The 27,761-nt window shown below is 43.0% G+C and overlaps 1 protein-coding gene across 3 annotated transcripts in view; it reads right to left on the bottom strand.

Annotated features, from left to right (window-relative positions):
- Positions 1 to 27,761, bottom strand: part of bach2b (BTB and CNC homology 1, basic leucine zipper transcription factor 2b) — an 85,459-nt gene that overhangs the window by 48,314 nt on the left and 9,384 nt on the right. Inside the window, exon 1 of one of the 3 annotated variants that reach the window (XM_069161664.1) lies at positions 17,509 to 17,548. The exons of 1 other annotated variant lie outside the window; for it this stretch is intronic. Coding sequence is in view for 1 of the 2 variants with exons in the window: in XM_069161661.1 (XP_069017762.1) it covers positions 9,940 to 9,972 (33 nt within the window). In the remaining variant the exon portion in view is untranslated. Of the gene's footprint in view, positions 1 to 9,939; positions 10,024 to 17,508; positions 17,549 to 27,761 lie in introns of those variants that run through there. One more of the 3 variants, XM_069161661.1, reaches the window with a different exon arrangement.

Here is a 27,761-nt window from a genome sequence, read left to right as displayed (position 1 = left end):
ACTGCAGTGACGAGACTCAACCTGTCGTCTGCTCGCAACAAAAAATGTTACGGGCCGATGCTGACGCTGCGTTATTCTGCGGTGACATACGTGGAGCGGTTTCCCTGCCCCGTCCGACCTCCTCCTCCGACGGCAGCGTCATTCATTTCGGCTAAAAACTTCAAATACAAAGCGGCAGCATTGTGTGTATGTAATACAGCACCACGCTGCAGCGAGAAATCTGACAAATACATACGTCCCCTTGTGCAGCCGCTCTTTGAAACTCTACTCCACGCCACAAATTAATTGGCTTTGCAGATGAAAGAAACGTGCATTGTTAAGCGCTAAGTGCTGAATTGAGAGGCTTAGTGGAGCTGCGTCACTTCAAAGCTCCACCAATTACGCCGGGTATCCCCGCTCCGCTGGGGGGAGGGGGGAGGAGGGGTGTGTGTGTGTGTGTGTGTGTGTGTGTGTGTGTGTGTGTGTGTGTGTGTGTGTGTGTGTGTGTGTGTGTGTGTGTGTGTGTGTGTGTGTGTGTGGAGGGGGGGAGGGGGACAGAGCGGAGGAGCTTTGACTCAGCTCTGTCAGTGTGTCCGTCCCAGTGACGGACTGACTGTCCTCCTTCACACTGCTCTCACCACTCACACCCTCACTGGTGACCAGCTGGACCACAGGATGATAATCAGACTGTGGAGGCTGCACTTTGTCTCTTTATGGGATGCATCTCTGAGGACTCCTGAATTCAAACTGGGCAGGACATGATCATGCAGTTAATAAACCATCTGATGATATGGATAATAAACTGTGCGCTCAAAATTCTGTGTAAATCCGCAGTATCGTCTTTGGTGGTTGTAAAGTCATGGATGCTGAAACTGAACTGCATTTGAAGGAGCGCCCTCGGTGGACCCGACTACCGGTTCTGCTCGTCAATTCTGAACTGCTCTGTGACCTCCAGCTGGATTCTACTGTGAAGCCAGGAGACGCTAAAGCCTCATTATGGGATGTTTCTGTTCACTGTCTGTACGATGAACCATTCAATATCACTGAGACGACATGATTCAATAAAGCTTTTGTAAATGAAATAGCCGACACGGCTTTTACTTTGTAACTTAAAGGGGAACGCCACTTCCTGTGTCAACACCAAATGTCAGAGCAAATCATGCACTGAGAAATCATCCAATGTGAACACAATTTAGAAGACAATGTGGACCAAAATGTTGCAGCAAAAAAAAAACAACCCCAGATCATAAAGGGTATTAATTTGGCTTTAACAATTCAATAACAATAATAATCAGACCATTTGGAGCTGTTTGAGTCCAATTTACTGAAATGATCAGATTTTAATCAGAATTTAATGAAAGCTTGAACTATTTAATGATAATTTGATCTAAACTTGTATTATTGAATATGAACGTTCGGTCTTGATGTTGGAAACAGCAGTTTGATCTTGTAACACGTACCGCTGTTCTCGAAGACAACTCTTTAAATTAACAAATAAATGCATGTACATTTGTTCTGTGTGGTTTTGCTTTCTTTTTTTATGCTCTTTGCTCAGTTTTTGGCTGATAAAGATGCGCAGATGTGTTTAGAAAAAGCTCACGAGCGAGCTAATATCATTTGTTATTTTTTCAAGTGCAAAGACGTGCATGTTTGTGAACTGGCGGGTGTGAATGGTCGTCTGTCGTTCTGTGTCGGCCTTCTGATGGACCGTCTCGGTGTCCAGGAGCTCATTTACTCATTCACTGTTTTAGCACTAAATAACACTACCAAAGGAATAATACATTTCATAAAAATAAGGATGTCAAAATGAACATACTTACATCCTTATTTTAAACAAATCTTTTTTTTTTTTTTTTTTTTTTTTTTTTTTTATCCCTTATCCTTTTCTAAGTTGTATCTTTATTTTATTCCAAGAACTAATATTGAAGCTGGAGAGAAGTTTTGTTTTCTAAAACATATTTAAACAGCTGTAAAATTTGAAAAGAAAGAAAAACGATTGGACAAAAGTGAATTTGATTGTATAAGTTGCTGAAACTGAAAATGAAATTGACAAACTGACCGTGCTTATGTGATGGTATTATCCTGAAACCCAAAGTCAAAGAGATATTTGCCCATTCGCAGATGACATGATAGTTTACCCTGTTACAGACATCCTAACAAACAAAGGAAGAGACAAGATGCCTGGAGTCAAAAGAATCTCCTCCACTCAATACAACGTGTGCATCAGTTAAAAAGCAGAGACATGAGAAGCTTCATCAGTGAATCAGTAGAAGGTTGATATCACTGGGGATATTTAATCTGCTGCTCTTCCTCCTGAGGTTACAGTTTAAAGCAGCCGCAGGGCTTCAGTTTATCTAAAGAGACGAGCAGCAGAAGAGCGTCTGCCTCCGTCCATGCGGAGGAGAGGACGAGGACTCCCGTCATGTCCACCTGCTCTGCTATGCCATCCACGGTCAGGGATTTCGTGACGGATATGTAAAAAGGCAGATCGCTGCAAAGCAGATATTTTTTTTAAGTAATCCAAACTAACTACCAACAGCAAGGTGACGTTATATGTCCTGTTTTTAAAGCCAGACGTTTGGGTCCTCTGACGTCTGCTGCAGGACGTATCGTCTGTGTCGGGGATAAATGTTTCCATGCAGATCCGTCATAAACCTTGTTATATTAAAAATGACTGTAATAAAAAGCACATCACATGAATTAGTATTTAGAATCTGTAGCTCTGAAAACAGATCTGTGAGGTTGTACTTGGTACAGCAGAGGTTCCAGTTAAATTCTAAAGTCAGGATGAGTAAGGAAACTCAAACATTTTGACGAGATACGGAAATATTCACTCAAACAGAAATAGCGTTGGAGGTATTCAAGTCACAATGAACACATTTTCCGGTGACGACGCACATCTGTCCCTAACTGATGTACATGTTGACATACTTCACTAAAAAGTGATGGGTGGTGTCTTCAAGACATTTCAATCAGCCTCATGATGGCGCTAACAGAGAAATAATCTGTTATTAGGATTCTTCTTCTGGGGAACGTGAAGGATTCATGACACCAACCTGCTAGAGGATGTTATTGTGCAATATCTTGGATGTTAACTTCTGTGAAAGGACTTGGATCAGTCTATGAGAACATGTGTTGCTTCCTTTTGTTTTAAAACCAAACTCTTTTCCCAGCTGCTGTAAAACCATCAGGTGTCGGTGAAATCCAAACCTTCGACCAAGACGACCGCTCAATCACCCACGCAAACCGTCCCAACGGTAAGCCCCTGATTTATTTCACAATCCAATAAAAGCGCTGGGCAGCGGAGTGCTGGAGTGGAGGGGGGGTCCATCACTGTCAGCGACCATCCACGCCATATTTACCCGCCCATCGACCGCCTCTCCTCGTCCTGATGGCAGCAGGTACAGCCTCCCTGTTGATGAGTACGTGAGGCCCAACAATGCACAGAGGCTGGCGGGACCCATCAATGGGCTCCGTTCTCCCCGGGGGAGCCGCTGTTTACTCAGCACAGGCCGCGCTGGAAAGCAGCACAATGGGCCTCTGCACCTAATATTGATGTCATACGACTCATCTCCACATTATCCCCGCTATTGATTAGTCTGATCTCAGCCTGGAGCAACAACAAACACGGCTCTTTTCCTGTCTCATCCCACCGACTCCCACACACTCCAGGAGAAACCGCTGCTTTTCTTTCATTTCCATCCCCCGTCCATCCCTGGTTTATCGACCAACGCTGCATCAATACCGCTGAGATTCTCCTCCTGAAATGTGCAATCACACGGAGTGAGTAGAAGCTTTTCGTCCCTCGCGGCTAAATTGGTTTTGCAGCACCGCGATCATTAAGAAGACACATTTTGTCGAGAAAGCAGCCCGCATCATGATTCATTCACTGTACGCAGAGTAAACCGCTCGATAACAATATCGACGCGCTACTGTACGACCGAATCTGTGTTACTTCCACTTCTGTCAGACATGATGAAAACTTTGTTGAAGGAAATTTGTGAGGAAGAAGCTGTCACATCATCTTCCAGCTGCCAGCAGGTTTACACTACGAGTGGAAAATGTGAATCACCAACGGTGACGCTTCAACCCCACAAACACAGCGGAAATGTAGGCTGCACCTCCTCCATCATTGTTTCCACACAGGCCAACGAACAGGGGTTTAAATATTCATAAAATCAGACCGTATCACATCCCTGAGTGCTTCTGAGGAGCGAGTGGGCCTTTAGCGAACGTGTCTGAGACTTGAAGGCAGCGTTCCACAATGCAAATACTGAATATTCATCTTTGCCAGTCTTTCATAGAATAATTACACGTTATTACACATTTGGCTTTATTTAAAATTATACATTTCTTGTTCCATCAGGCTGTTTTCACAACACAGTGTTCACATGTAACTACTGCTGTCAAATTAATGAGATTAACAGTAAAACATTCCTGCAAAATGTTAAAAAAAAAAAAAGTTGTATAAAAACCTTAAAACTGTATTTGGATAAATATAATTTTCACGGATGGATTCTTTCTGTGTGAAGTTCTTTCTATTTAACAATGGACTGCAGAAGATTAAAAGAAACTGTCACATTTTGTCATATACAGTTTATACTTTGCAGGTGATCCCTTAAAAAAATTATTCAATTTTGTAGAAAATTCTTAGTTACTTTTTTCTGCTCTCATTCAGAAATTCAGGTTTCTTGAATTTGAAAATACTGTCTATAGAACAAGTTTAATGTTTCCATCTTAAATCATTTCTCGCTGGATGTTTGCTGGATGTGATTATGACTTTTCTTTAAGTTCCACATCGGACTTGGTTCCAAAACATGTGATGTCACAAGTTGCTCCAGCTCTTCCACTTCTGGACAGACACCGTTCTGACCGGAGAACACAGTCAGATAGACGTAAAAAAAAAAAAAAAGATTTTTGACTTAAAACAATGTGATCTCATGACTTAATGAGAGGCTGAGATAAGAGAAGGCTGACGTCTCCGTCTCTGAGCTGAGTCCAGCTGACATGGAAACACCGGCCCGGCCGGCCCTCTACCTGCCGTCTCGTCCGTGTTGCCTTTCAGCCTCGCCGGGCCGCAGTCTCACCGTGGCTCGGCCCGTCTCGGGTTTCGCGTGAAACAAGGTGTAGTGGGAGGATAATTGGACCTGCAGCTAAAAATACACCCGCCGTGTGTCCAGCTTCACACGTGTGCCGCGGGAAACCCACGGAGGTTCACGACTGATGGAAAAAAAAAACTAATTCGAGACATCTCTGAACCCCCGAAGAGGAGCTGCTGCGCTGACGGAGGTTTCTTTCAGACGATGCCGTTATTTGAGGGGTTTGACGTGTAAACTGGCAGGATGTGATCCAGCAGATGTACTCCACAAACACAGTGTTGGGCTTGTCTACTCAAACACACACCTGGTTAATTATTCACAGCCCAGAGGGTCTGCAGTCTAGCATGGTAGCTGCATGCGTAAGAACCTGTCTTTCCTGATTTTATCTCTCTAGATTTCGTTATTCTGGGCACAGAGTCAACGGCGAGCGCGTCATCCGAATTTTTCTGGTTTCTAGGAAGGGAGGGGAGGAAAGGGGTCACAGAGCAGTTAAACCGACACGCCGAGCTGAAGGCTGAGCTCAGGCTGGGCGGGGGAGCGGCGGGGTAAAGGCCGGCCTGCGAGGCTCACTGGAAACAGATGTCAAACAGGAACTGGTGTGTTTAACGTCTCCTCTGCAACGAGCTTCCTGGAGACCTGCAAACTGCTGCCTCATACTTCACCTCGGTCCGCCGCTGACCTACTTTCTGCGGGCATGTGGAGTGTCAAAACAAAAGGCCCACTCGCGCACCGGTCCAGTTGGAAGGACGGTTTTTGGAGGATGTCTCGGGGGGGCCGCGACGTCTGTCCGTTCAAGCTGCTGCGTACCCGCCGGCAAAAACACAGGCCGGGTTCAAATCTCATTTAAGGGACGTCTGGTTAAAATACTGTGCGGCCGCAGAAAGCAGAAATATATCAGAAGTACAGCGGTTAAAGTGCACGACAGACTGTCGGTGCAAAGGTGACACGGAGAAAAGTTCAAGATTTTTATGGGTCGGTAAAAAAAATCTCAGAAAGGAGAAGTTGTTGTTGTTAAGATGAACCAAATTGACTCCTGTTCAAATGCATTTTCAGACATATGAGGCTTATTGTGCTGATGATGCCATCGGCTTCTCCACTGTACAAACTGCTGTTCATGACCAGGTGTAAAATATGTTTTAAAAGATAAAGTGTGTGAATGATTCCAGAAAAGCTCATGGTGAATACCACGCTTAAATTAAGACAAAAATAATCAAACTGAGCTTGTTTCTCATTTAAAAACAGAAAACGATCATTTTATATCATTAAACATACCGTCTACATTAATGTGAAATATGTAGATATCCTTCCTGTATTCTCGTGAAGCCGTCAGCCATCACACGCTGCCCACCACTACGACAGTATCATAGTAACCACTGGAGGGTCATGAAAAATACTTCATTATACGTGTCTCCCATTATAAAGCCTCACAATCTACACTGAACACTTTAAAGTTTAGTTTGTAATTATTACTGTGAACTTTTTAATTAATGTGCTGTTTTCATGATGGTTGGAGTTAATCATCTTCATTGTTCTTGTGAACATGAAATATGTGCAGCTCTCTCTTGTAACAGAGATTGTGATGTGAGCGAATGACACTTCCTGAACAAATGAAGCCTAATTATCTAACTATGCTACATTATTTTATACAGATAATAATAAAGACATTGGGTGAAAGTTTTAATGTAGAAACAGGAACATGATGGAGGCTGTTGTGTGTTATCACATGATGAGTCTCAGAGGTGGACACCTGACAAACTATGATGAAGACGATACTGTGCCTCACACACTTTCTACAGGCTAATTTCTGTGTATGTCACTATTAAGGCCCATTTGAAGGAGATTAAATCACACCATATTTTACTAATGTTTTGAGTTTTAAAACCTTTTTTTCTGTTTTACAGTGGAATTCCATTAGCTAATAAAAACACAGAACCAGCTGAGCCCGACAGTATGATTAAATATAAAGGTGAATTAATTTACAAAAAAAAAAAAAATAAAAAGATATGTTCTGTTAAATGTGTAATCAGACGGTTTGAATGAAAGCCAGATCCATGTATCAGAGAACAGGGCCGAGGTCCGCTGAAACTCCCTCCGTGTCCTCATCTGTCCGTCAGCTGGTGGTTCTGACCGATAAGCTGCCTTCAGGTGAGCTGTCACAGCTGGACAGACTGAAACCCAGTGACACACACAGACCGCATCAAACTAACAACTCCATTTTCATCCGTCACCGTTTTCTACCGTCTACTAACAACTGACAGTAATGATGCAACCACAGTGCAAACATTTATTCAGCAAGTGATGCCTCTCTGCATTACCACACACAGACAGCAGCGTCTTTTCAACACAAGGCCGTTCCTATCTGAACAGACAGACACCTGCACAATATCCTGTTAGACTGACAGCCGTCTCACCACAGCAACACTTAAAACTAAATGATGTTTTACAGAAGGTAGAAAGTCTGTATTTGTCCAATCAGAGAGCGGTATGAGCAGGCTGTGACCAAACGGCCATATGGGATGAGAAGGAGTTGAAATGTAATGTATATGAAAGGAATCTGTTACTTCTTGCTAACAAACAAACAAACAAACATAATCTCCTCATGCAGCACATGTAAGTGCACAGAAACAGTGATGTAACGTCTCAGCAGCCGGATGACGGTGATAAAGTGAAAGAGGAATAACGCTGTGCTGAACACGTCCTCGCTGGAACAGCTGGTTCTTTATCACTGCTTATTCTATGTTCTTCTGTTTTAAAGAAAGTAATTTTAGCCTTCAATACATAACTGGTCCTTCTTCATGAAAAGCTCCAGCAGCTGTCAGCCCGCTGACATTTACCAGCAGCAGCCATTGACATGCAGCGAGCATCACTGACGGGACGAGATAAGAGCAGACAAAGAGTTCACACAGTCACGGATTATTGTTCCCTCATCAGATCAGCGGTCAGAGAGACGGACGGAGACGGCCACGAATCATTACACCTCTCGGGACGCTCGGCCATGGACCCAGTGTGGTGACGACACAGCTCACTGACACTCTGGCCTTTGGGCTGTTTAACCTGCCAGGTGTCAAATACCGTAGAGTGACTGCATGGGTTGTAAATATAGAAGAAATGGTTACCATTTAAATCAATAATTACCACAACAAACACTATTTTTTTCATGAGGTAGAAAAAAAGACTTGAGTGTTAAAAATAACAAAACATTAGGTGTCTCTTATTTAATTTAGAACCCCGTTTCAACACAAGTTAGGACACTGTAAAATGTAAATAAAAATGAAAACTAATATTGGATGGTGGTGATCTTCGGGCCCTCAGGCAGCACTGCATTAAAAACAGACTATTCTGGAGTGGAAATCACTGCATGGGCTCAGGAACACTTCTGAAAACCATCGTCTGTGAACACAGTTCATCCACAAATGCAGGTTAAAACTCTGTTGAAACATTTTGCTGGATAATTATACAGGATAAATGGATAAAGAGGGTGATGATGAGCCTTTTGATAAGATGGTGCTGACTTCAGACAGTTGGGAATGTTTTTAGGACCGAGTAAGACGCCACTGTAAAAAAAAAAGTGAGAGCCAAAGTCCAGATGTTACCTCGAAGCTAGCTGCTGCTCCTCCAGCTTCTAGCCTCTGTGACTGAAGTCTCTCATTACGCCTTTCTTTCATCTTCCTTTCTGAAAAGGGAAGTGAAAGAAGGTTTTAAAACTCCACGCTGAAGGAGAAATGAGTTTTAACTACTATCTCAAAAACTCTTTAAGACGTCAACATGAAGTTCTATTAGAGTAGCAGGATGCACGTCATACGTCATCCTACATCATTTATTGTTTGTTCACCTGTCAGATCTGTTTTGTTTCCACCTAAAAATATACTTAACTTCAGTCGGTAACATTTCTAAAACAGACTGAACCTGTTCTAACAATTAAACCCAAGACTTCTGCAAGTCTACCATAGACTGTGTCTATGGTAGACTGCGCTGCAACACAAATGAAACCCAGCGGTGTTGTGGTGTCTTCGTACTGCAGGTGGGTTTACTGTGGCTTCAGTCCAAACCATTGTGCTAGCTTGGGAGGAGGCGGAGCTTAAACTGCTAAAGTCACAGTAAACGCCACAAATTACACGGCATACTACATCATGACCAGATGTTGGTGTTCAGGTCATTATATGCACAGAGGTGGAGTCGACACACCAGCACCAGGGATTTCTGTTCTTGTGAACGCAATAGCTCAAGAAGGCCTTGAGGGAATTTCTTCACACTTGAGCAAAAATATTCACTTAATACAAAGTATAAACTGAAAAGGTTTTGGCGGTCATGGGTCAAAGGTCAAGCGTCAAGGTGATGACGGACGGACGGTGATGATGGCAGGTCTATGTGTTGAATGAACGTGAATTAAACAGCATCTAAAGCTCTTATTTTGACAGCTGATGTAGTCGTTGTTTCTATATTCCAGTCACAGATGGTCTGTTCTGGAAACATACGCAGCTTTTAGGAGCTTTTAGGAACTTTGAGCCTCATGTTTCTCTAAGTTCAATAAATAAATAAAAAAAGATGAGAACTAAAATATTTCTGTGATGAAATAATGAAAAAAAAAATCACAATTTACTTACTCAACTTGCAATTTTTTTCTAATTCCTGCAAATTTTCTGGAAAAAAAAAAAAAAAAAAAAATCCCTTAAAACTCCACAAATTCCATCGACACTTTTGAGAAAATCCACTGCAAAAATCAACCAATTTTGATCGCAACAATCACACAAAAAAAAAACTCCTGGAGGGACTGAATATTAAAACATTCCAAAGGTCCACACAGGCTTTCCAGGGAGATGAAGGTGTGTTCACCATCCTCACTACAACCACTCGGCCTCACCTGCACGTCTACGTGGAGATGTGACGCTGCCATATGGAGCTGAGTGGAGGGAACAGATCAGGTGGAAGACGTGTAGTACTGTGTGCGCTCCACACACTGTAGCCTGACACACACATTCTCACTGACATTTGTTTTATTACTCATCATGACCTCAACACTTACAGCTCGAGGCAGAGAGGCCGGGTGACGGGGGTCATGTGGGGGAGGGAGCGAGCGAAGGCGGCGTCCAATGAGGAGCCAGAGAGCGGAGTGCCTGTCAATGAGGAGGTGAAGAGGAGGGGCAGGAAAAGCAGGCGCACTGGGGTCGAAGAACAAAACAGAGAGGAAAGTGGGCGGGCCGGAGCGGCCGGGGTGGAAGTGGCTGACTCAGGCCGGGTTCACCGAGTTCAGCTAGTAAATAAGTGACTGACTCCTCCGAGTGCATTCCAAGGCTCCACCTCACCCTCCCGCCCTGCGTCTTCTCCGGGGGATTCCTGGGGTTTCTGGGGCTGCTCTTCACTCACTGTGTCAACATTTCCAGACCAGGCTGCCAGCGGCGGAGCATGGGCGGGGTGGGGTGGGGTGGGCTGGGGGGGGGGGGGGGGGGCAGCTGCTGCGTGGCTCATTCACTTTCAGCTTGTTTGCTGCAGATGAAGAAGCGGGAAGGTCCACGTATCGCCCGCCCCTCGTCCCCCTCACAAAAACATCCCGAGGGCTCCCATCAGGTCCTCCAGAAACTTCACACGGTGTCGCTGCACATTCGCACAGAAATATCTCTCGCAGCCAAACATGGCTGGAAGTTGTATATGCAGATTAATACACCCCTGAAGCAATGCAGAATCGGGCCGAAGCACCATCTGCCTCAGCTTTTGCTAATCACCTCAGCCAGATGGGCGAGCAGATCTTTAGAAAGCCTGTTTCTCTGCATAAAAAAAAAAAATGTGTCATACTGGGCTGGAAGGCACAAATCGGTTTGTTTTATCCAAAAAAAGAAAAGACATTGTGTTACAGTCGCTGCCTCTGAGCCGTCTCTGATGACAGAGAAACAAGAGTGCTGAGCATTTCAAGGTTTGAGAATCTACATTACCAACAAAATACCACAGGGAGATGTGTGGAGAGGGCAAGAAGTAATATCGGCTCTTGGAAATTCAATGGACATCTGAATCAGCGGCAGTAAAAGTCGAGTCTCAGCACATCTGCTCCATATGAAGTCTTCATCTTATTTAAGTTTTTGCCACATCAGGAGAAACGCTGTGGTTATTTGGCTTTGCAGTGCAAATCACGTCACTTCTCCGATGAAAGTGCAAATTGAATTTCTGAACTGCTACAGCGGGACGTAGTCCATGAAATTAATCTTTCTAATTAGATTTATTGTGTATGAGAGTAGAGTGAGAGTTCAGAGGAACTTCACCGTCGGTAGGTCTGTTTATTTGAGGTTTCGGACCTCATCCGAAGGCAGCTCGGCTGTTTTTTAACCTCCCTGCGTGGAGATGTAGGACGAACATTCCTGAGCTGAGGCCTGAAATCCTGAGAGCGGCTCCCAAAGCAAACCGGCTCGGAGACAATGCTGAGAGGTTGAAGGTGAGGAGAGTGGGGCTTTTGCAGCTACTAATATATTCCAAGAAGATTACCAAAGTGCTCTGCCGCCAATTGCCCCACATAATGGTTTCCATGGTGACGAGTCCTCAGAGCCGGGCCTGTGGTACAGGAATGAACCGGCAGAACAATGACCCATGTTACGGAACATGTTTCAGCCGGCTCCTCTGTTTTATTCTGTGTCAGAAGGTAAGTAAACTTCAATCTACAGAAAATAAAATTTGCTGTTTTATGTTCCCATTATTCCCATGGCGACAGCCCAAAAATTCCAGCGACATCCTTTCAGCCGATGGTCTTGACAATGCACTTGGAATTTGCATGCATCGGTAGTTTGGATGAAAACAACATCTTGGACAGAGTCCACAGGTCTGGAGAGCCACGTCCTTTTGGACATTTTACATTATTGATTTCATTTTTCACAGTCAATTAATCTTAAACTCAACGATCCGCAACATAGTTCAACAGAAAAGTAAATAATCCCATTTTCTTTTACACACTTTGAGTCTGCGGGCCAAACAACACGGGCGTGCTGTGAGTTGCAGAGCTCTGGCACCGGCGCCGCCCACCAGGCCTTGTTTGGTTGGAGGCTCTGGGAACAGTGCTGACAGCCGGGGGTGACATCCCCGTCACAGACACCCGGTCACAGGATTCAACAGCTATGCAACACAACATCAAATACTGGGAGACCGGTTTACTCCACACGGTTCATACAACTTGTGAGAACAGTTGTGTAATGATTTTTTTTTTTAAATAACCCCTGGTGATAACAATGTTTTCAGAATTATGTGTGAAGAGAAAGCTTGTGGGGCTGTAGAGTGGAAATAACATGAATGTTAAGAAAACTACAAAAATTACAAAATATTGTAATGTATGTCATTGAAAAGTTGGCAAAAGGCCAACAGTTGTCCTGGTCTCCATTTTTCTTCATTATAAAAAGAGCACATTTAAAAAAAAATGCAGCATTCCTCCTGAAACATGATGAAATCAAAAGCAATTTTCTCTTATAAACCTGCAGCCTTTGGTATGTCATGAAGTAAAGCAAAGAAAGCGTGAATTTTTTTTTAAATAATTTCATCTAAAAATATTTTGCATTAAAGATTTGTTGTTACCCCCAGAAAAATTATAAATAATTGAATAAAAGTAAGATTTCAAAACAACTGTTTTCTCTAATTTATTCTCCCACACGTGCTCAGTGTTGTAATCAGTCATCCAGCCTGTTCAAATCACTGCTGTTTGGTATCATTGCGGTCACCGCACTGAATTGCCAAGCAACTCCTTGTTCCCGTGACGACAGCTGCAGATATCAGGAACCGGTTGAAGGTCCGCAGGACTCGGTTCAATCTGTGCAGCTCAATGAAATCTGAAGACTATCTAGGAACTCTGCAGCCAAACGTGCTGCCCGTTGTCACAAAGCTCCGTCTCAGTCTCAGGTCCTCCAACGAGATCAGAACCAAACACACAGCTGAAAGCAGCCAGAACGGATCAGAACCAAACATTGGACTGTTCTGAAGAGTCCTTCTGTGAATCCGGATCTGAATCCTTTCAGAAATCTAAAGAGCTGAAACACACAGTCTGGAACAAACTAACCTGCTGACAGGTGCAATTCTGCCAAATTCAAAAGCAAAGTCAGATATTTATTTGATATTGAATAAACAATCGTGGAGGCTGATTACTTTTGTCAGCTTCAAAACATTTCGGGGAAAACAAAATGTTTTCTCTTCTGGATTCATCCACAACTGTGTCGTTGTTTGTTCGCTGAGATGTGACGACAGTTTGACAAATCACATCCTGAGAGTTCAGCGCTCAAATTTACATCTTTAACTTTACAAAAGTTGCAGTAAAATGTTGCTGTTTTAAATGCTGGATTGGCGTTTGGTCATATTATGGAAAGCTTATATCTGTTGTTTTGGCTGCTTAACCACCCTAACCCATAATATTAATCATTCTAATAATCAGTGATTTGTTTATGCAACTTATAAGGTGGAAAATTTACATTTCTACTCAGGATTTAGACTTCAGACTGACTTGCTCCGAACAAATCTGCCTTCAGAAAGTTAAGATGACCCCCCCAATCAAAAGCCTGGCTCTCCTGTATCGGTTTGCTTGGACGCCATCAACTGGTAAACATGCCGTTTCACAGGTGAAGCCTGTTTGCAGCTTTAAAGATCACTGAGAGGACAGCAGACTTTTGATTGTTTTCATTTAGACATACTGACGTTTTTCTCTATAAATCCTCACACGAAGCATCTTCTCCCATCACCGCATGAACGTATGGGACAAAGAAGAGTATAGTTCACCGAGACAACAGTCCCACATGCACAGATGGAGGATCTACAGACTCTTGACAGCTCTAATGGGAAAGAGAGGATGGCCTATAATGCAGTCTAAACAACACTTGTGCAGGGCTCATTAAAGCTGCCCCGTGTGCTCCGTCATTAACTCTCTTCTTGTGTGACCTTCACTGCTCAAGGTGGGCTGGAATGGGCTGCAGAGTTGTTTTCCACACTCTGCACACCGAGCTGATTTATGTCCTGGGAGTGAGTTGCAGCTTTTTATAGGCTATAAAGATTATTAACCCGCTGAATGTCCTCTAAACAGTTTCAATCCTCGACAGAAAATATCTGACAAGTAAAAAAAACAAAACAACAAAGCATGTTCCTTGAGAAAGAGGACGCTGATGTAAAACAACAATAATGTTGGACATCAGTGTTACTGGCCACCAGCCATGAATCCAACCCTGAACCTGATAGTAGCATCCAGATACAGACCCGACTCTTAAATGAGCTTAGACTCAATAATTGATGGCAGACAGGCATGCTTTCCCTCTCTGTGTTTGGTTGCACAACAACACGGAGCTCCTCTTTACTGGATCTGAGACACACTGGTGCTTTGGGTTATTGTCATGACAATGCCAACATACATGTTTAGTGGGTAATATTTATCATTGCTACTACTCTTTGTTTAGCAAGTTATTGAGATAAAATATCACCAAACACAAAGTACAGCCGAGGCTGATGAGAAGGTTGTCGGTTTGTAGGTATTTGGTATTAAACATGGAATCTTTGACCTGATGATTCCGCTTCATTGAAGTCAGAGGGTCACCGAACGATTAGAAAACACCCTGAAGGACAATGCATGAAAATCAGATTCCACAACGAGCCGTTCAATAGTTGTAGAAACATTTCAGTTTAAAAACTCACAGAAAGTCTCGACCATGAAAGTCCATCCAAAGGTTTGTGGTACGTTTCAGCCTGGAGCAATGCAGTGGACAAAATATTTCATATTTCTTTTCTGAGAGAACTGCTGCCGGCGTGGCTAGAACCAAACAGAACCAATTTGTCAATTGATAGAAAAAAACTATTTGGATAATTAATTAACTGTCATTTATTGGGCAAAACTTAAAAAAAACAAACAGGTTCCAGCTTCTAAAATATGAAGATTTGCTGCTTTTAGCTGTTTTATGGTCATAAATTGTTGGTTTTGATGATTTTGGGACTTTTTATAGATCAAATTACTTACTAATTAGTTTAAAAGATAATCCGTGGATTCATTTATTATGAAATAATATAATTAGTTGTAGCCTAATAATTATGTAAGCGGTTCAGATCTTTCCTTCTCTGAACATTGGGATGCCCAGATGTGTTCTTTGAGGTGTGAAGATCCAGCAGACTTCTCTGAGCTGCACAACCACCTGAAGGCAGCTCCTCATACTGTATCGCTGCACTGCTAAATACCAGACTGACATGCCAAATCAAGACCTCCCTGCAGGGCAACCAACTCCAAACATGCATCTGTCAGAGCATCCAGCCGCATGAAGATGGCAGGAGGAGAAGGAGAGGCGGTGGGAACGCTCTCTGGTGGGATCATGCAGATTAAAGGTGAAGTCGGACTCTCCAACTTGACTCTTTTCTCTGTTTTTATTGGTCTGTGGTGGGTTTGTTTCTCCCCCCCCCCCCCCCAATCCTTCCCCCCCACTGGCAGGGCCGGCCATGTATTAAAATAAATCTGTGCACAAGTCCCACCCCGACACGCTCGCTAGACATTACCTTATACAAGGCGAGCAGCAGCGTGCTGTCTGCAGGCCACCGAGCAGATTTTAGCTTCCCCCCTACCCCCCATCCCGCCTCGCTTCATTTACCCCCTCACACCTCCAGCCCCCGTCTCTCCGTGTTTCTGTGGACATGATCTCACATGACTCAACAAAACCCTGAGCCTGGAGGAGGACGGGCTGTCCGGACCTTCCTTCCCAAGAGGGGAGGAGAGACCGGACCTGGAGCACTGCCCTCGGCCCGTCAGGCCTCATGGACTCTGGCTAAAAACTAAAGCAAAGAGGGGCCCACGAGAGGCGGCTGAATGAACTCGGTGGTGGTGGTGGTGGTGATGGTGCTCCTGCTCCTCCTCGCCACATCGTGCAGCGTCTCTCCGCGTCCTTGAAAGAAACCAGGATGGTGAGAGCGCTGCGTTCCACAACAAAACATCCCGTCTTCCATGTGAGGCGGGGGAGAGTCAGAGAAGGAGTACAGCTAATGCAAGATGAGTCAAGTGAGTGGGAATTCCTGCACTTCACCCCCCTCCCCCCCTGACCCCCCTCCACGTCCCTCGTGCCCCCCCCCCCCCCTCCCACCTCTCCCCGCCCCGTTCATAGCAGCAAAAACTCTGAGTGAAACAGGGCGGCAGCAGCCTGGAGAGGAGGATCATTCCACAACCCAAACAAACCCAGCAGCAGAGGAGAGTTACGTCCTGATTGCTCTCCGGACCTCTGAACTCAGCACAGCGCCGCTCACATGGTTCGGAAACTTTTAGTTTTTCATCCCTGAACACTTTGGCTGCTGTGTGTCCGTTTTCATTCTCCTGATTTTTGAGCCGATAGTAAATCCGTGTTCACAAAGTCAAGTCCGTCACAAATACCATCAGCGTGCAACGTGTTGTTAAACACGTTTCATAAAAGATCATGGAAGTTGAATCTGTTGGAAGCTACTGCTTGTGTGTCCAGAGTTGTCTTTGTTAGAAGAAAAAAAAAAAAAAAAAAAAAAAATCTAAATGTTGAGATTAAAGTCAAAATACAACTTCAGTGTTTGCTGACGCAGATTACAGAGTACATTTCACTCCGGGACTCACGGAGCGACCGCCAGGTGTGCAGATGAGGAAGTGAGAGGGGTTCCTGTGTTGACGTCCCGACGTTACACCGTGAACGTCCTGAAGCTGAGAGACTCTCCGACTGAAGGTCTTTGGGCCAACTCGTCGTTTGCCGCTCATCGCACCTTCGTTTGGAGACGGTCAGAAAAAATACATTTAGTGTCTCCCAGAGTACACACACAGCGGCGTGGTTCGGTAGAAGAGCCGCTCCTTGTTTGGGTTAAAGTGACGTAACTTACTTTATGTTCAATACGTGTTACTTAAGTAACAGATTGACGTTACTTTGAAGAAATCCATTGAACACTTTCCTGGACGGATCTCACCACCGCAGTCACACGACCTCTTTTATCCATCGGTGACGTCGTGGCACCAGTGGTGGAGTGAATCATTTGCACGTCTTCATCATGTCGCTCTGGGAATGAGAACGGTGCTCTGATGACCGTGAAACTACAAATCCTGTCGATTTGAAATGAGCTGATGGTCCCATAAACGCACAGACTATCAATTGTAGAGTGGCCGCGGTGCGAGGCGCCTTTAAATCTTCGCTAACCATTGACCTTATGTGAAGTCATATGAGGACCGCAAAGGAGCTCCGCGCTCCATCTGGATCCAATCAGAGACCAAGAACGCACATTCAGGAAAAAGAGTTTAGTAGCAGCCGAGGCTGACGCACACTTTTACACACAGCACGTCTTCAACCTGCAGCAGGTCAGAGACCACACACACACACACACACACACACACACACACACACACACACACACACACACACACACACACACACACACACACACACACACACACACACACACACACAGCAGAGGGGAGATCAGCTGTCAGGGAGCGGTTCCACCTCACCTCTCCTCCGACGCTACCCGAGAGTGTCCTGAAATATCCTCCACGCCGAACAAAGGAACTAAATGGCAAAGAGGTGAAACGTGATCCAGCGGAGTTAAAAATAGACGCAGTGCTGACAGCGTTTCGTGACCTCTGCACCGCGTCTCTTCATTTACACGAACACTTATCTCAGGGCTGAAAAACAAATGAGAAAAGTTTTTTTTTTTCATCAGAGCAGTGAGCCTGACGTCCACGAAGGAGTTGATGTGGCCCGGGAACTTGAGAACGGGGAGAATCAAACGTTCTCACGCATGTCAGAGCACACGGTGTCCTGTTTTGGGGATTGAATGGGTGTCATGGTATGTGAAGCATAAATGATCTGCCTGAGAAGACAAGAGACGTCCACTTTTTCAAGGGGAGGATATTTCTTTTGTTTTAAATGTCGCTGCACACGGCATACTACACCGAGGATCATCAAAACATGACATCACTCCGGAGGAATCCATGAGAGGAGCGCCGGAGCTTTTCCAATCGCGGTTTGCTGCACATCAATCAAAGCTCAGCCAGAAAAAAAGGAAAGGAAGGAATTAAGGAGAGAGAGAGGTCCGGAAAGCCACTTGTTTTCTTGCAGAGTGTTAACAGGCTGCTCGGTTCAGAGGATCAGGCGTCTGAATTGGACTCTGGAGGTGGCCTCGGTAGCGGGTCGGCTGACAGATGAGGAGGAACACTAGCACAAAACCCACAAAGCTGCTTTTCATTTTTAAACAAATCATTTTTTAAACTTCCTTCAAACATGTAAACAAGCGCATCTGTGGCTGAAGGAGCTCGTTGCAGCTCTTATTTACACAGAAGTGATTGATTCAAAAACATTCCAGCGTTATAATGGGAATCATTTCTCCCACTCTGTGTCATAACTACATGCAACATGCCTCAGAGTGACAGGAACAATGGCCTCTTTCACTGCCCGCGCCGGGCTGGAGATGGAGAGGTGCATCATGGGAAGCAGACGGGCTCGTACAATTCAGAGCAGATACCTCAGAGGGGCCTCGCTCAAACCCGGGCAACAAGCACTTCAACCTCCAGACAGGGGAAGGATGTGTGTGTGGACTACTCTGCAAATATAAAACACACTCTGGTAAAAGTCTATCTGGATATGAAGAATAGACGTTCACAAACGTTTATGTCTGAAAACATCTCTTTCTCTTGTTTCTGATCTACGAACAGTCCCGACAAGGACGGGCTGCTTTCTGAACATTAGTCACTGCAGAAACAAAATGCTCAGAGGCATAAAGAATTACAAAATCAGACAGAGTATTAGGGCCGCTTCAAAGAAAAAAAAGAAGAAGTGGAGGAATTTATAAAGACATCTTGAGAACTTGATAATTTTTGAGAAAAAGGTCAAAATTTGGAGAATATAGCTGAAAGTTGGAGTATAAAGTGTGTTTGATGAGGCCTTAAGTTTTGACTACTTTCCTTGAAAGTTGTCCTCGACAAAAAAACAAAACAAAAAGATTTTCGACATCTGCTTTAGTCGAGTTTGGTTTATTTCCTCCAGTTTCTGTCAGACATTTTTTTCATCACAAAAAACAACCTGAGCAGGAAGTCATTCAGAATTTTAGCTTCCTTCCTACACGTCTGAAACATTTCTTAAATCCTGAGGAAGAATTATTTCAGAAAAACAAATCTAAAGACAACTGATACAAATTTTATGCAACCTCGCAAAACTGAAATGTCCTAACAACAGTGGTCCTGAACTCTCTTCTGCCTTAAAGACTAAAGCAGAAACATTTATGTCTTAAAACGGGAAAAAAAAAAAAAAGGTTTTGGGAAACTCTGATCGACCACAATGAATTACAGACTGACAAACCAGCAGTTCAAGCTGTCGATCCATTTATACTCAACATTTGTGAAGCGTTGGAGTTGTGCAGTTAAGTTTCTCTCATAAGCGACAGCTAGCAATCCAAGCTTTCTAATGTTAGCATAGTTTTCTCTCCTGCTATCCTCCTTTTTCACGGCGGACATTTTTGCTGCCTTCAAATGGAACTCTTGAGCTCGTGGTTACAAGTTTTTCTGATGTATTCTTGGCATTCAAGCGGATCGGTCGTAAGAACACTGTTGCTAGGCAACTTGGACGGCGTCTAGAAGCCACCGAGGCTAACAGTTTATCAAGCTAACAGGAAATACAAAGACACAGACGGAAAAGACGTCGGGAAGATCAACATTTTCCTCAGACGTAGAATATTATCTAAGTTACGAAGACAAACTCCGCTTGACTAAAATTACAACATATGAGCTGAACATCCAACCAAACATGAACTGCCACGACCTCTGACCTTTCCGTAGACCTCAGCAAACAACTGGTGAACTCGACTCTTTTAGAGTTGTGACGTGGTGAACACCACCAGAGGGCGCCGTTCATACGGACTCTTCTCTACACGGTGAATACGAACATATCTGAACGAAGTATTCCAGTAAACTGACGGTGAGCGTGACTCAACTGAATGGAAGGCCGTTGCTGGGTAAATATGAATAACAGCTGGGAACTTTTCTGGCTGTGATGAGTCAAAATGTCTCCTGAGTCACGGTTTTGGTCTGAAAACGGTCCGTTAGACTCTGAATATTGAATTCGTACCACAGAGATGAACTGGTTTTATCATCCGCACATCCAGAGCAGCAGGACACTTTTCTGTCACTGCACAGATAAATGAAAATGAAAATCCTCTCCCATGCTGCCTTTGAACGGCTGCAGTTATACCGAGCTTTCCCCCCCTCTGCTGCCTCTCCTCCACCCGTTCACTACAACCACCACAAAAGATGCCGATCGGTCCGTCGGATCCATCCAGAGCACTTTGTGCTTCAGCGTTCTGCCCGAGGACGCTCGGCATTGTTGGTATTTATAATGCCGACCACACAGACAAACAACAAGGACACACGGTGACGTCAGCAGCACTTCCAGATCAGCCTGTGCTGGAGTCTGAGGTGCAGACGGGCCGCAGCCACCAGGAGCAGAAGTCTCCGCCGAGCTGAGCCGAGCCACTGGCTCAGATGCCAGCGCTCCACGTGGTCTGGGAGCACCCTGACAGCTTCTCCTCCACGACGGCAGCTTTAACTTCACCGCTTACACTAAGCCACAAACTCCGGCTATGACACTAACAGCTCCGGGACAAAGAGGGCCTTTGTGTTTGCTCGCGGGCTTGTTAGGCACAGCTGGGATAAGACTTCTGACTTTACGTACGAACGCAAGAGCATGTGAGGGCTGAGAGACCTGAGAGCAGCATGAACTGATACACGTTTAAATAAAAGACATTCATTTATAAAGGAGAGGTTTCCTGTACCTATTTTGAGTCATTGGAGTCGTTCATGATTACGAAGCTCGTTTAAAAACTGACACGAGCACAAGAAAGAAAGAAAGTGGGATTAATTATGATTAAATATCAAATCTACCAAGGCGGCCCCTCTGACACCTGTGAAGGAAGTCAGAGAGGGAAGCTTTGTTTCCTTTGTGACCGTTAGTTATAAAAGGGAAATGTGAGCATCGTCAAGAATTTAGTTGTTTCAAACAGTCTGGTTTTCTCAGAACCTCCGAATGATCGATGTAATGAAGGATTTCTGCTCCTTAAAGTTTGCTTTTAAAACATAAATCATTAGACAACAGGACACTGCTGCTGGAGTGATAAAATATCTTTTGAAATATAAACAGAGATGCAGTATAAGTGCAAACAGCAGCGGCGTCTGACTTTTTATGTGTGTCAGCGTGATAAAAAATGTTTGCCTCGGCTTCACGCTGCCTCACCGCAACAGGAAAAAACATCCTTCCTGCCAACAGAACTCATCTTCAGACATACAACAACAACAGGTGGAGCGCGTTGGGCGTCGGTTCTACTCACAGGTCTGTGCTTCATCGTCTTATCGCAGATCGTTTATTCACCAGCAACCGACGGACGCATCTACACCAAAATCAGCGAGGAAGATGAGAGGTCAGAGATGACTGACAGGTCGGTGGGAGGAGGCTGTCCCTGCAGCGGGAAGACCCGACCCTCCAATCATCAACACTTACTCATCATACACGTGTGCAGCATCGTCACGCCAGACAGAAGTCAAATGGAAAGATGGCACATTTCTAAACTCGAATTCTTATAATATCGACAGGAAGACAAGAAAAACTGCTTTTAAACGACAAACATCTCAAAAACATGAAATATAATGAAATTCAGTTTTTTTGTTTGGTTTTTTTTTAGTTTTCAAAAGCTGTAAACTAGTGAAAATATGTTTTACCTGTTTCAGGAATTTAAAAAGGACAATTTAAAAAAAAAAAAAGATCATTAATTTTTAAAGTTTTTAAAAGATGTCTTTTAAAAAGTTCACTCTTAAAATTGGAAACTGGAATTTGATTAAACAACAAAAATAAAATGATCATTTTACTCAGTTGTTGATGGGATTTACTGAGGAACGCCGTGGAAAAAGCCAAGAAGAGGATCTTGAGTAAGGATTTTGTTTGACAAATTTAGTTTTCAGGAAAATTATTCTCCTACTACTATAATTGTATGCATACAAATTCCAGCCTTTAAATTTCTTGTTTTGCTCGAAAATACCCGAGTTTGTTTTTACTGCAAAGATAAACAATCAATGAACAGTTTGTATTTTTTTTTTTTTTGCACTATTAAAAATCGTATTCTCTCAATAATTGTATAATTTCATTCAACACTTTTCATGCTCAGTTCATGTATAATCTTAACAGAGCTGAATGAAGAATAAAACTGCAGCCGTGTTTTAGCTGTAAAATCGTATTTTTTTATGTATAAAATCAATCCAACTTATTTAAAGATTTTAGTAGAATCATGTTATATTATGTTATTCTGACATTTCTTATGGATTCCTGAAACTCTGTGAACGGACATCACTGCTGACCGACTGCTGGATGTTTCCACAGACTGACCAGAGTCACACATCCATCACAGCAGTTTAAATCTGCAGAAGACGTTTATTCCTGTAACGCAGTGAGAGCTCACAGCACGACGTGTCGCCCAAATCTTTCACTTTCACATTCAATACAGCCATATCTCTCTTTTTTTTTTTTTTCTGTCCCCAGAGTTAAGTGATAATAATCGAGCAGCTCGGCTGCTCTACAGCTCTGTCACAGGTATGATGAAGACGATGAGGAAGGTGCACAGCAGAGGATGACAGATAAACCTGTTTCTGGACTGTCATTCATAATGCTGTAGAAATACACATCCTGGTGTTCAAACAGCCTCCGAATCAGACTGAGCAGCAGACGCTGAGCATGATGGGAACCAATTTGCCCGGTTGCCCTGCAGACACAGTCCCTGAGTGTGATGAAAGAGGAGCTCTGCTACTGTAATCCGTCTAAATGGCCGGCTGCTGCCGCCTTTCATGCAGCTTCCACCATTGATCTCCACTCTCACTCACTCTCCCTTTGTTTCTTAATCTTTCTTCTTCTTCTTCTTCTTCTTCTTCTTCTTCTCCTTCTTCTTCTTCTTCTGTGTTTTAGAGGAAACCTGCTGCAGCTGACTTTAAATATGTGCAGCAGATCAAGTTTTGTGGTTGTGATCAATAAAGGTGGAGCACCTCAATATATTTCTGCCTCTTATTCCTGAGCATGTGATTAATAGGAAATATCTGCAGATGAACTAACAGGAAATGTACTTAATTCAATTCATAGTGTGGAACTATAAGTGTATCATAAGTATTATAACATGTAAAGACAACAGAAGTAAACATCATTCAGAGGTTGGGAGGAAAAAAACAGAGCAGCAGTAGAGATGCAAATATAATAATATGAGGACTTGTTAAACAACTAATATTATCAGTAAGTTAAGAATGTGATTCATTAACTGTAATTTGTAAACCAAAATTGGTCTGATTAATATTTAAAGTCAGGTTTATAATTTTGTTTACATGTTGTTGTTTTTTTTTTATCAGAAATTGTTTCACATTTGAGAAGTTTGGCTTCGTCAGTTAAATAAAAAATGATTTTACATTACATTACATGATTTTACATTACATTACATGATTTTAAATCTCAGAGAGATTTTTATTGGTAACATGAAATATCTAAAATGATTCATAAAGAAGAAGCATTGTTCAACATTTAGTTCAACACCTAATTTTGTTCCATTTGTGATTAAATACTACCTTCTTCAGAATATCAATCAATATAATAATGTCATAAAAGACTGCATCTGAAATAATTTTCATTCATTCATTGATTTGCGAACTTTTCTTTGGTCCAAATTAATTATCTTATCTTAAATATGTCAGGAAATGTGAGAAATATCAGTTTCAGGAGCACAAAGTTGAATCTTTAAACAATCTTGACGATAAAATAGCGAAAAGTTAAAAAAGTTAGAATGCCTTTTTGTTATTTGTAAAATCACTGAAATATTGAATTAGTTTTTTTTTTTTTTTTTTAATAATTGCCACTTAATTATGTTCTAAACATAAACTAAACATCTGACAAACTGTCTGTGATGATGGTGATGGGGAAAGTCAGGTGGCAGCAAGTGTAAGTTTCTTCATTTATCAACAAAGTTGGTTCTTTTCTTGATGAACTCGACTTGTTTGTCTGCAAATGTGAGTGAGAAAAAAGAAAAACACCATCCCTATTTCCAGTCAGACATTTCATTTACAAAAAAACCCCACCTTTATCAGTTTAATTGATAGTATTGGTTATTCAATAAATCACTTAAATAATTGATCAATTATCCGATTTATTAATTTGGTTCATTTTAGTCGTAAAAGTGGGATTCCGTTTCAGAGAAATGTTTTAATTCAGTCATGAATTGAAAGAATTTCCAGATATAAAGTTGGACCGCAGCAGGTTGACAGTACCTGCAGCACTAATTAATAACCATGATAATAATCATAATAATAATAATAATAATAATAATAATAACAGTGTATCCATACAAAATTTGTTGAGTGCCTCAAATGCCGAAGTTGAAAGATTGAGAGCAAATGTGAAGTAAGGCAAAACTCCAAGAAAAGAACTGAACACTGACACACATTCAAGACCGTGTGACTCCGAGGAGCCAATCAGGACTGAGACGACTTATAAAACCAAACTCTAACTTCCAGAAACACGTGGAAACGTATTCTTTGAAATAAATGATAAAACTGAATGTCAGAGGCAGGTATGAGGCTGACGGACTCCTCTGCTGCTCTGCCTGGTTGACCTTTCACCGTCTGGCCGGCCGACTGCATGTGAGCGCTCCAGGTACACAACAAAAGTGTGTTTCCTCACTGCAGACAGACACCAGCGGCCTCCCACCCAACTGAGCGTGAACTCCACTCAACCCTGCTGCTGCTCTGCAGTCTGCCCAGGTCATTCAGGTTGAAGCCATCTGAGCGTAAACTCTCCAGGACACTCAGTGATGGAGCTGCACGCTTCTTCTACCATGAATCATCTCCTCCGGTCCGTTTAAAAAAAAAAAAAAAAGGTTTTATGTGACGTTTAGCAGGAATGAGGAACTGTTACATGTCAACATGTTTTCTTACGGCCATAAATCTGAGGTCATCTTCTGCAGTAACTCTGGACTACAGGGACAGAAACACATATCTGACATTTATCTTAAAATGATTTTATTCCAAAATCTAACTGTCAACAACACCTTGCTGCCTCTCTACTTTTCAGAAGTAACAAAGCCTGTTTAAACTGGATCCGTCGGTGCAGTCTCATGCAAAGTTAGTTTAAAATTAGTTTCATACCAGAGTTGCAGACTGAATCTGCAGGGAAACATGCATGGAAATGTTTGTTTCTTTTATACCAGAGACAGAATTTCGCATCGAGACTCTGACCCATGAGTTAGTCTGTGATGCACCAATAGACCTAAAATGCAGCTGGCGTGGACGAATTCTCCAAAGTATGACCGAACTGCTCCAGACATGTTGGTGAGAACATGCTCTCATGACCTGGCACACAGTTTTAATAGGTTCTGGATAACAGCAGCAGAAACAAGTCTCCATGTACAGATGACTCTCCAACAGGAAGGGCTGCGTTTATGGATTCATGAAGATTCTCATTCATCGACGTCAATCTAAGGTTTCAAATCCAAACGCAACTGGACTTAAAACTTCTAGGAGACATTTCACTTCTGATCTGAAAAGGTGAGAGAATGAGAAAGAACTGAAGAAGCCTTTTAGATGAAACCACAGACTGGATATAAAAGTGTTCGTAGCTTCCAGCTCTGAAAAATGAGGCCGATACAGAAGTGTCTTAAGCTGCAATACGACCGAGTGCCACTAGAGGTCGGCTCCAAAAAGCCTCCAGCTCCATAGACTCCCATTCAACTTCTCTCATCAAATTCAAAGTGAATAAAATGTGTCCATCAGTTATCTCGGTGTTGTTAGCTAAAGTCACTCCTTCTTATTAGTTTTCTGGAGGTCCATCTGAAAATAATCCCTCATTCATTAGAAAAGAAGATTCAAAAAGACCTGTTTTTGGGGGCGTGTCTGTTTGATTGACAGGTCTGTGGTGCAGTCAGATTACAGCTATCGGTGGGCGGGACATAGTATCGTCAGGTTTCCAATCAGATCAGTCAGATCCACCGCTGGCTCCTCCCCCAGCTCGTCCAAATATGGTCACTTCTTGCTCTAAACCACTCCGAACTAGCAAGATGGTGACGGACAGAATCTGAACTGGAGGATTCATAACGTTCACAAACCAACGATGATGTCGCTGCTCGGGTGAAATGTTTTCAAGAATTTCAAGGAGGCCCAGTTGCCTCAGATTAACCCGACACGTAGACATTCATGTTTCCATTCGGCAACAAATGGAAAACCCATTGAATTAAACGCCACTTTTATGTTTTCCATTCACAGCTCTCTCTTGCTTTAGAAGAAGTTTTCCCTTTTTTTGCTCCCTTTTCTGCTCCCTTAGAAAAAGCACCATCACAAGGAACAATACGAGGCCTGGCGGGCCGCCGCGGTGCTCAGCCAGGATCTCCACCTCTCCGGCTGCCTGCTGTGAAATGGCACCAAGCCACCGTCGGTAAATCCTGCTGATCTCGTTGTAAGCTTACAGGTTTACAGCACAACGGCTCGGTGCAGGAAGTGGGCACATTACTGCACGCCCACGCCCACGCCCACAACCTACCCACTACACCAACCACCCCCCCACCCACCTTCAACCACCTGTGCTGATCTCACAGGATGCCCCCCCTCATCGCCTCCCCGTGTGCCCCTCCTTCTCCCCAAACTCCTCCACAGTCGTACTCTTAAACTGAGTTTAAACTCTGCTGCTTCTTGACAAACTGCCTCTAAATACATGCAGATGTAATAAAAGGAAATTCCTTTTTAAATGTCACCTGTCAACTCCATGAGCAACAGAAACAAAATGAAAGTACAAAATTACAATACTTCCTATAAATTACATTTTGGTTTTCTGTAAAGTATTAAATAGTTATTACCAGCTTATCTTCAGTTATGTGTGACGTTATATTTCAGTTGGAAAGTGATACTTTTCCACATGAAGCTGAATCCCATTTTGCTCACATTAACTAAGATATATATAACGGAGGTGTAGTGCTGCTGGAGAACACCGGAAATACGCTCCGATGCTTTTTGTCAATAAGTGAGGAATTAAAATGCCCACAAAAATGAATTTACATGTTTTGAGTGTTTAAAGATCTAAACCGTAAATCTTTAAGAGATCCAATAAAAAACAACCAAATCAACATGAAGCCTTTACTATGATCCACTCTAGCGTTTTATCGGACAGAAACCCCTCATTTCTTAAAAAGGCTTTTATTGTGAAAGGTTTGCAGGACTGTGTTGTTGTGACTGAAGTTGAACAATTAAACTTAAGATCAGTAATGATAATATAAAAATGTTAGAAATAACTGAATTCTCCTGTTAATTTGTCTCAAAATTGTACTAATTTGAATTGTTTTATACACACAAGTTAATAGTATGTTTATTGTATTGCAGAAATCTCAAAGACATAATTGAAGATGCAAAATAAGAGCAGAAGTATGAGGTTGGCTTTGAGGCACGTGGCTCAAGTGGAGGATGTTTTATTGTCCTTTGAGTGAACTCTCCAAGATGGATGTTGCGTGGTTGAGTTCATACCTTTGTGTGACTGTCAAGTTCAGCATCATGCAGCTCTGACGATGAGCATCAGACATCGCCAGCTTCACTGAGAGTTCACCAAACAAACAGGAGATCAGATGCTTGTGTGCAGTCTTTTGTTCTTTCCTGACACTCAGAGAAGCATCCTTATTACTTTCTATTTATATCCAGTTGATCAGCTGCACATG

Source organism: Embiotoca jacksoni, unplaced genomic scaffold (genome assembly GCF_022577435.1).
Source record: "Embiotoca jacksoni isolate LCO1_2020_lvr unplaced genomic scaffold, fEmbJac1.0.p SCAF_29, whole genome shotgun sequence".
NCBI lineage: Eukaryota > Metazoa > Chordata > Actinopteri > Embiotocidae > Embiotoca > Embiotoca jacksoni.
The sequence above is the reverse complement of the archived record's forward strand: the minus strand, read 5'-3'. Positions and strand labels throughout refer to the sequence as shown.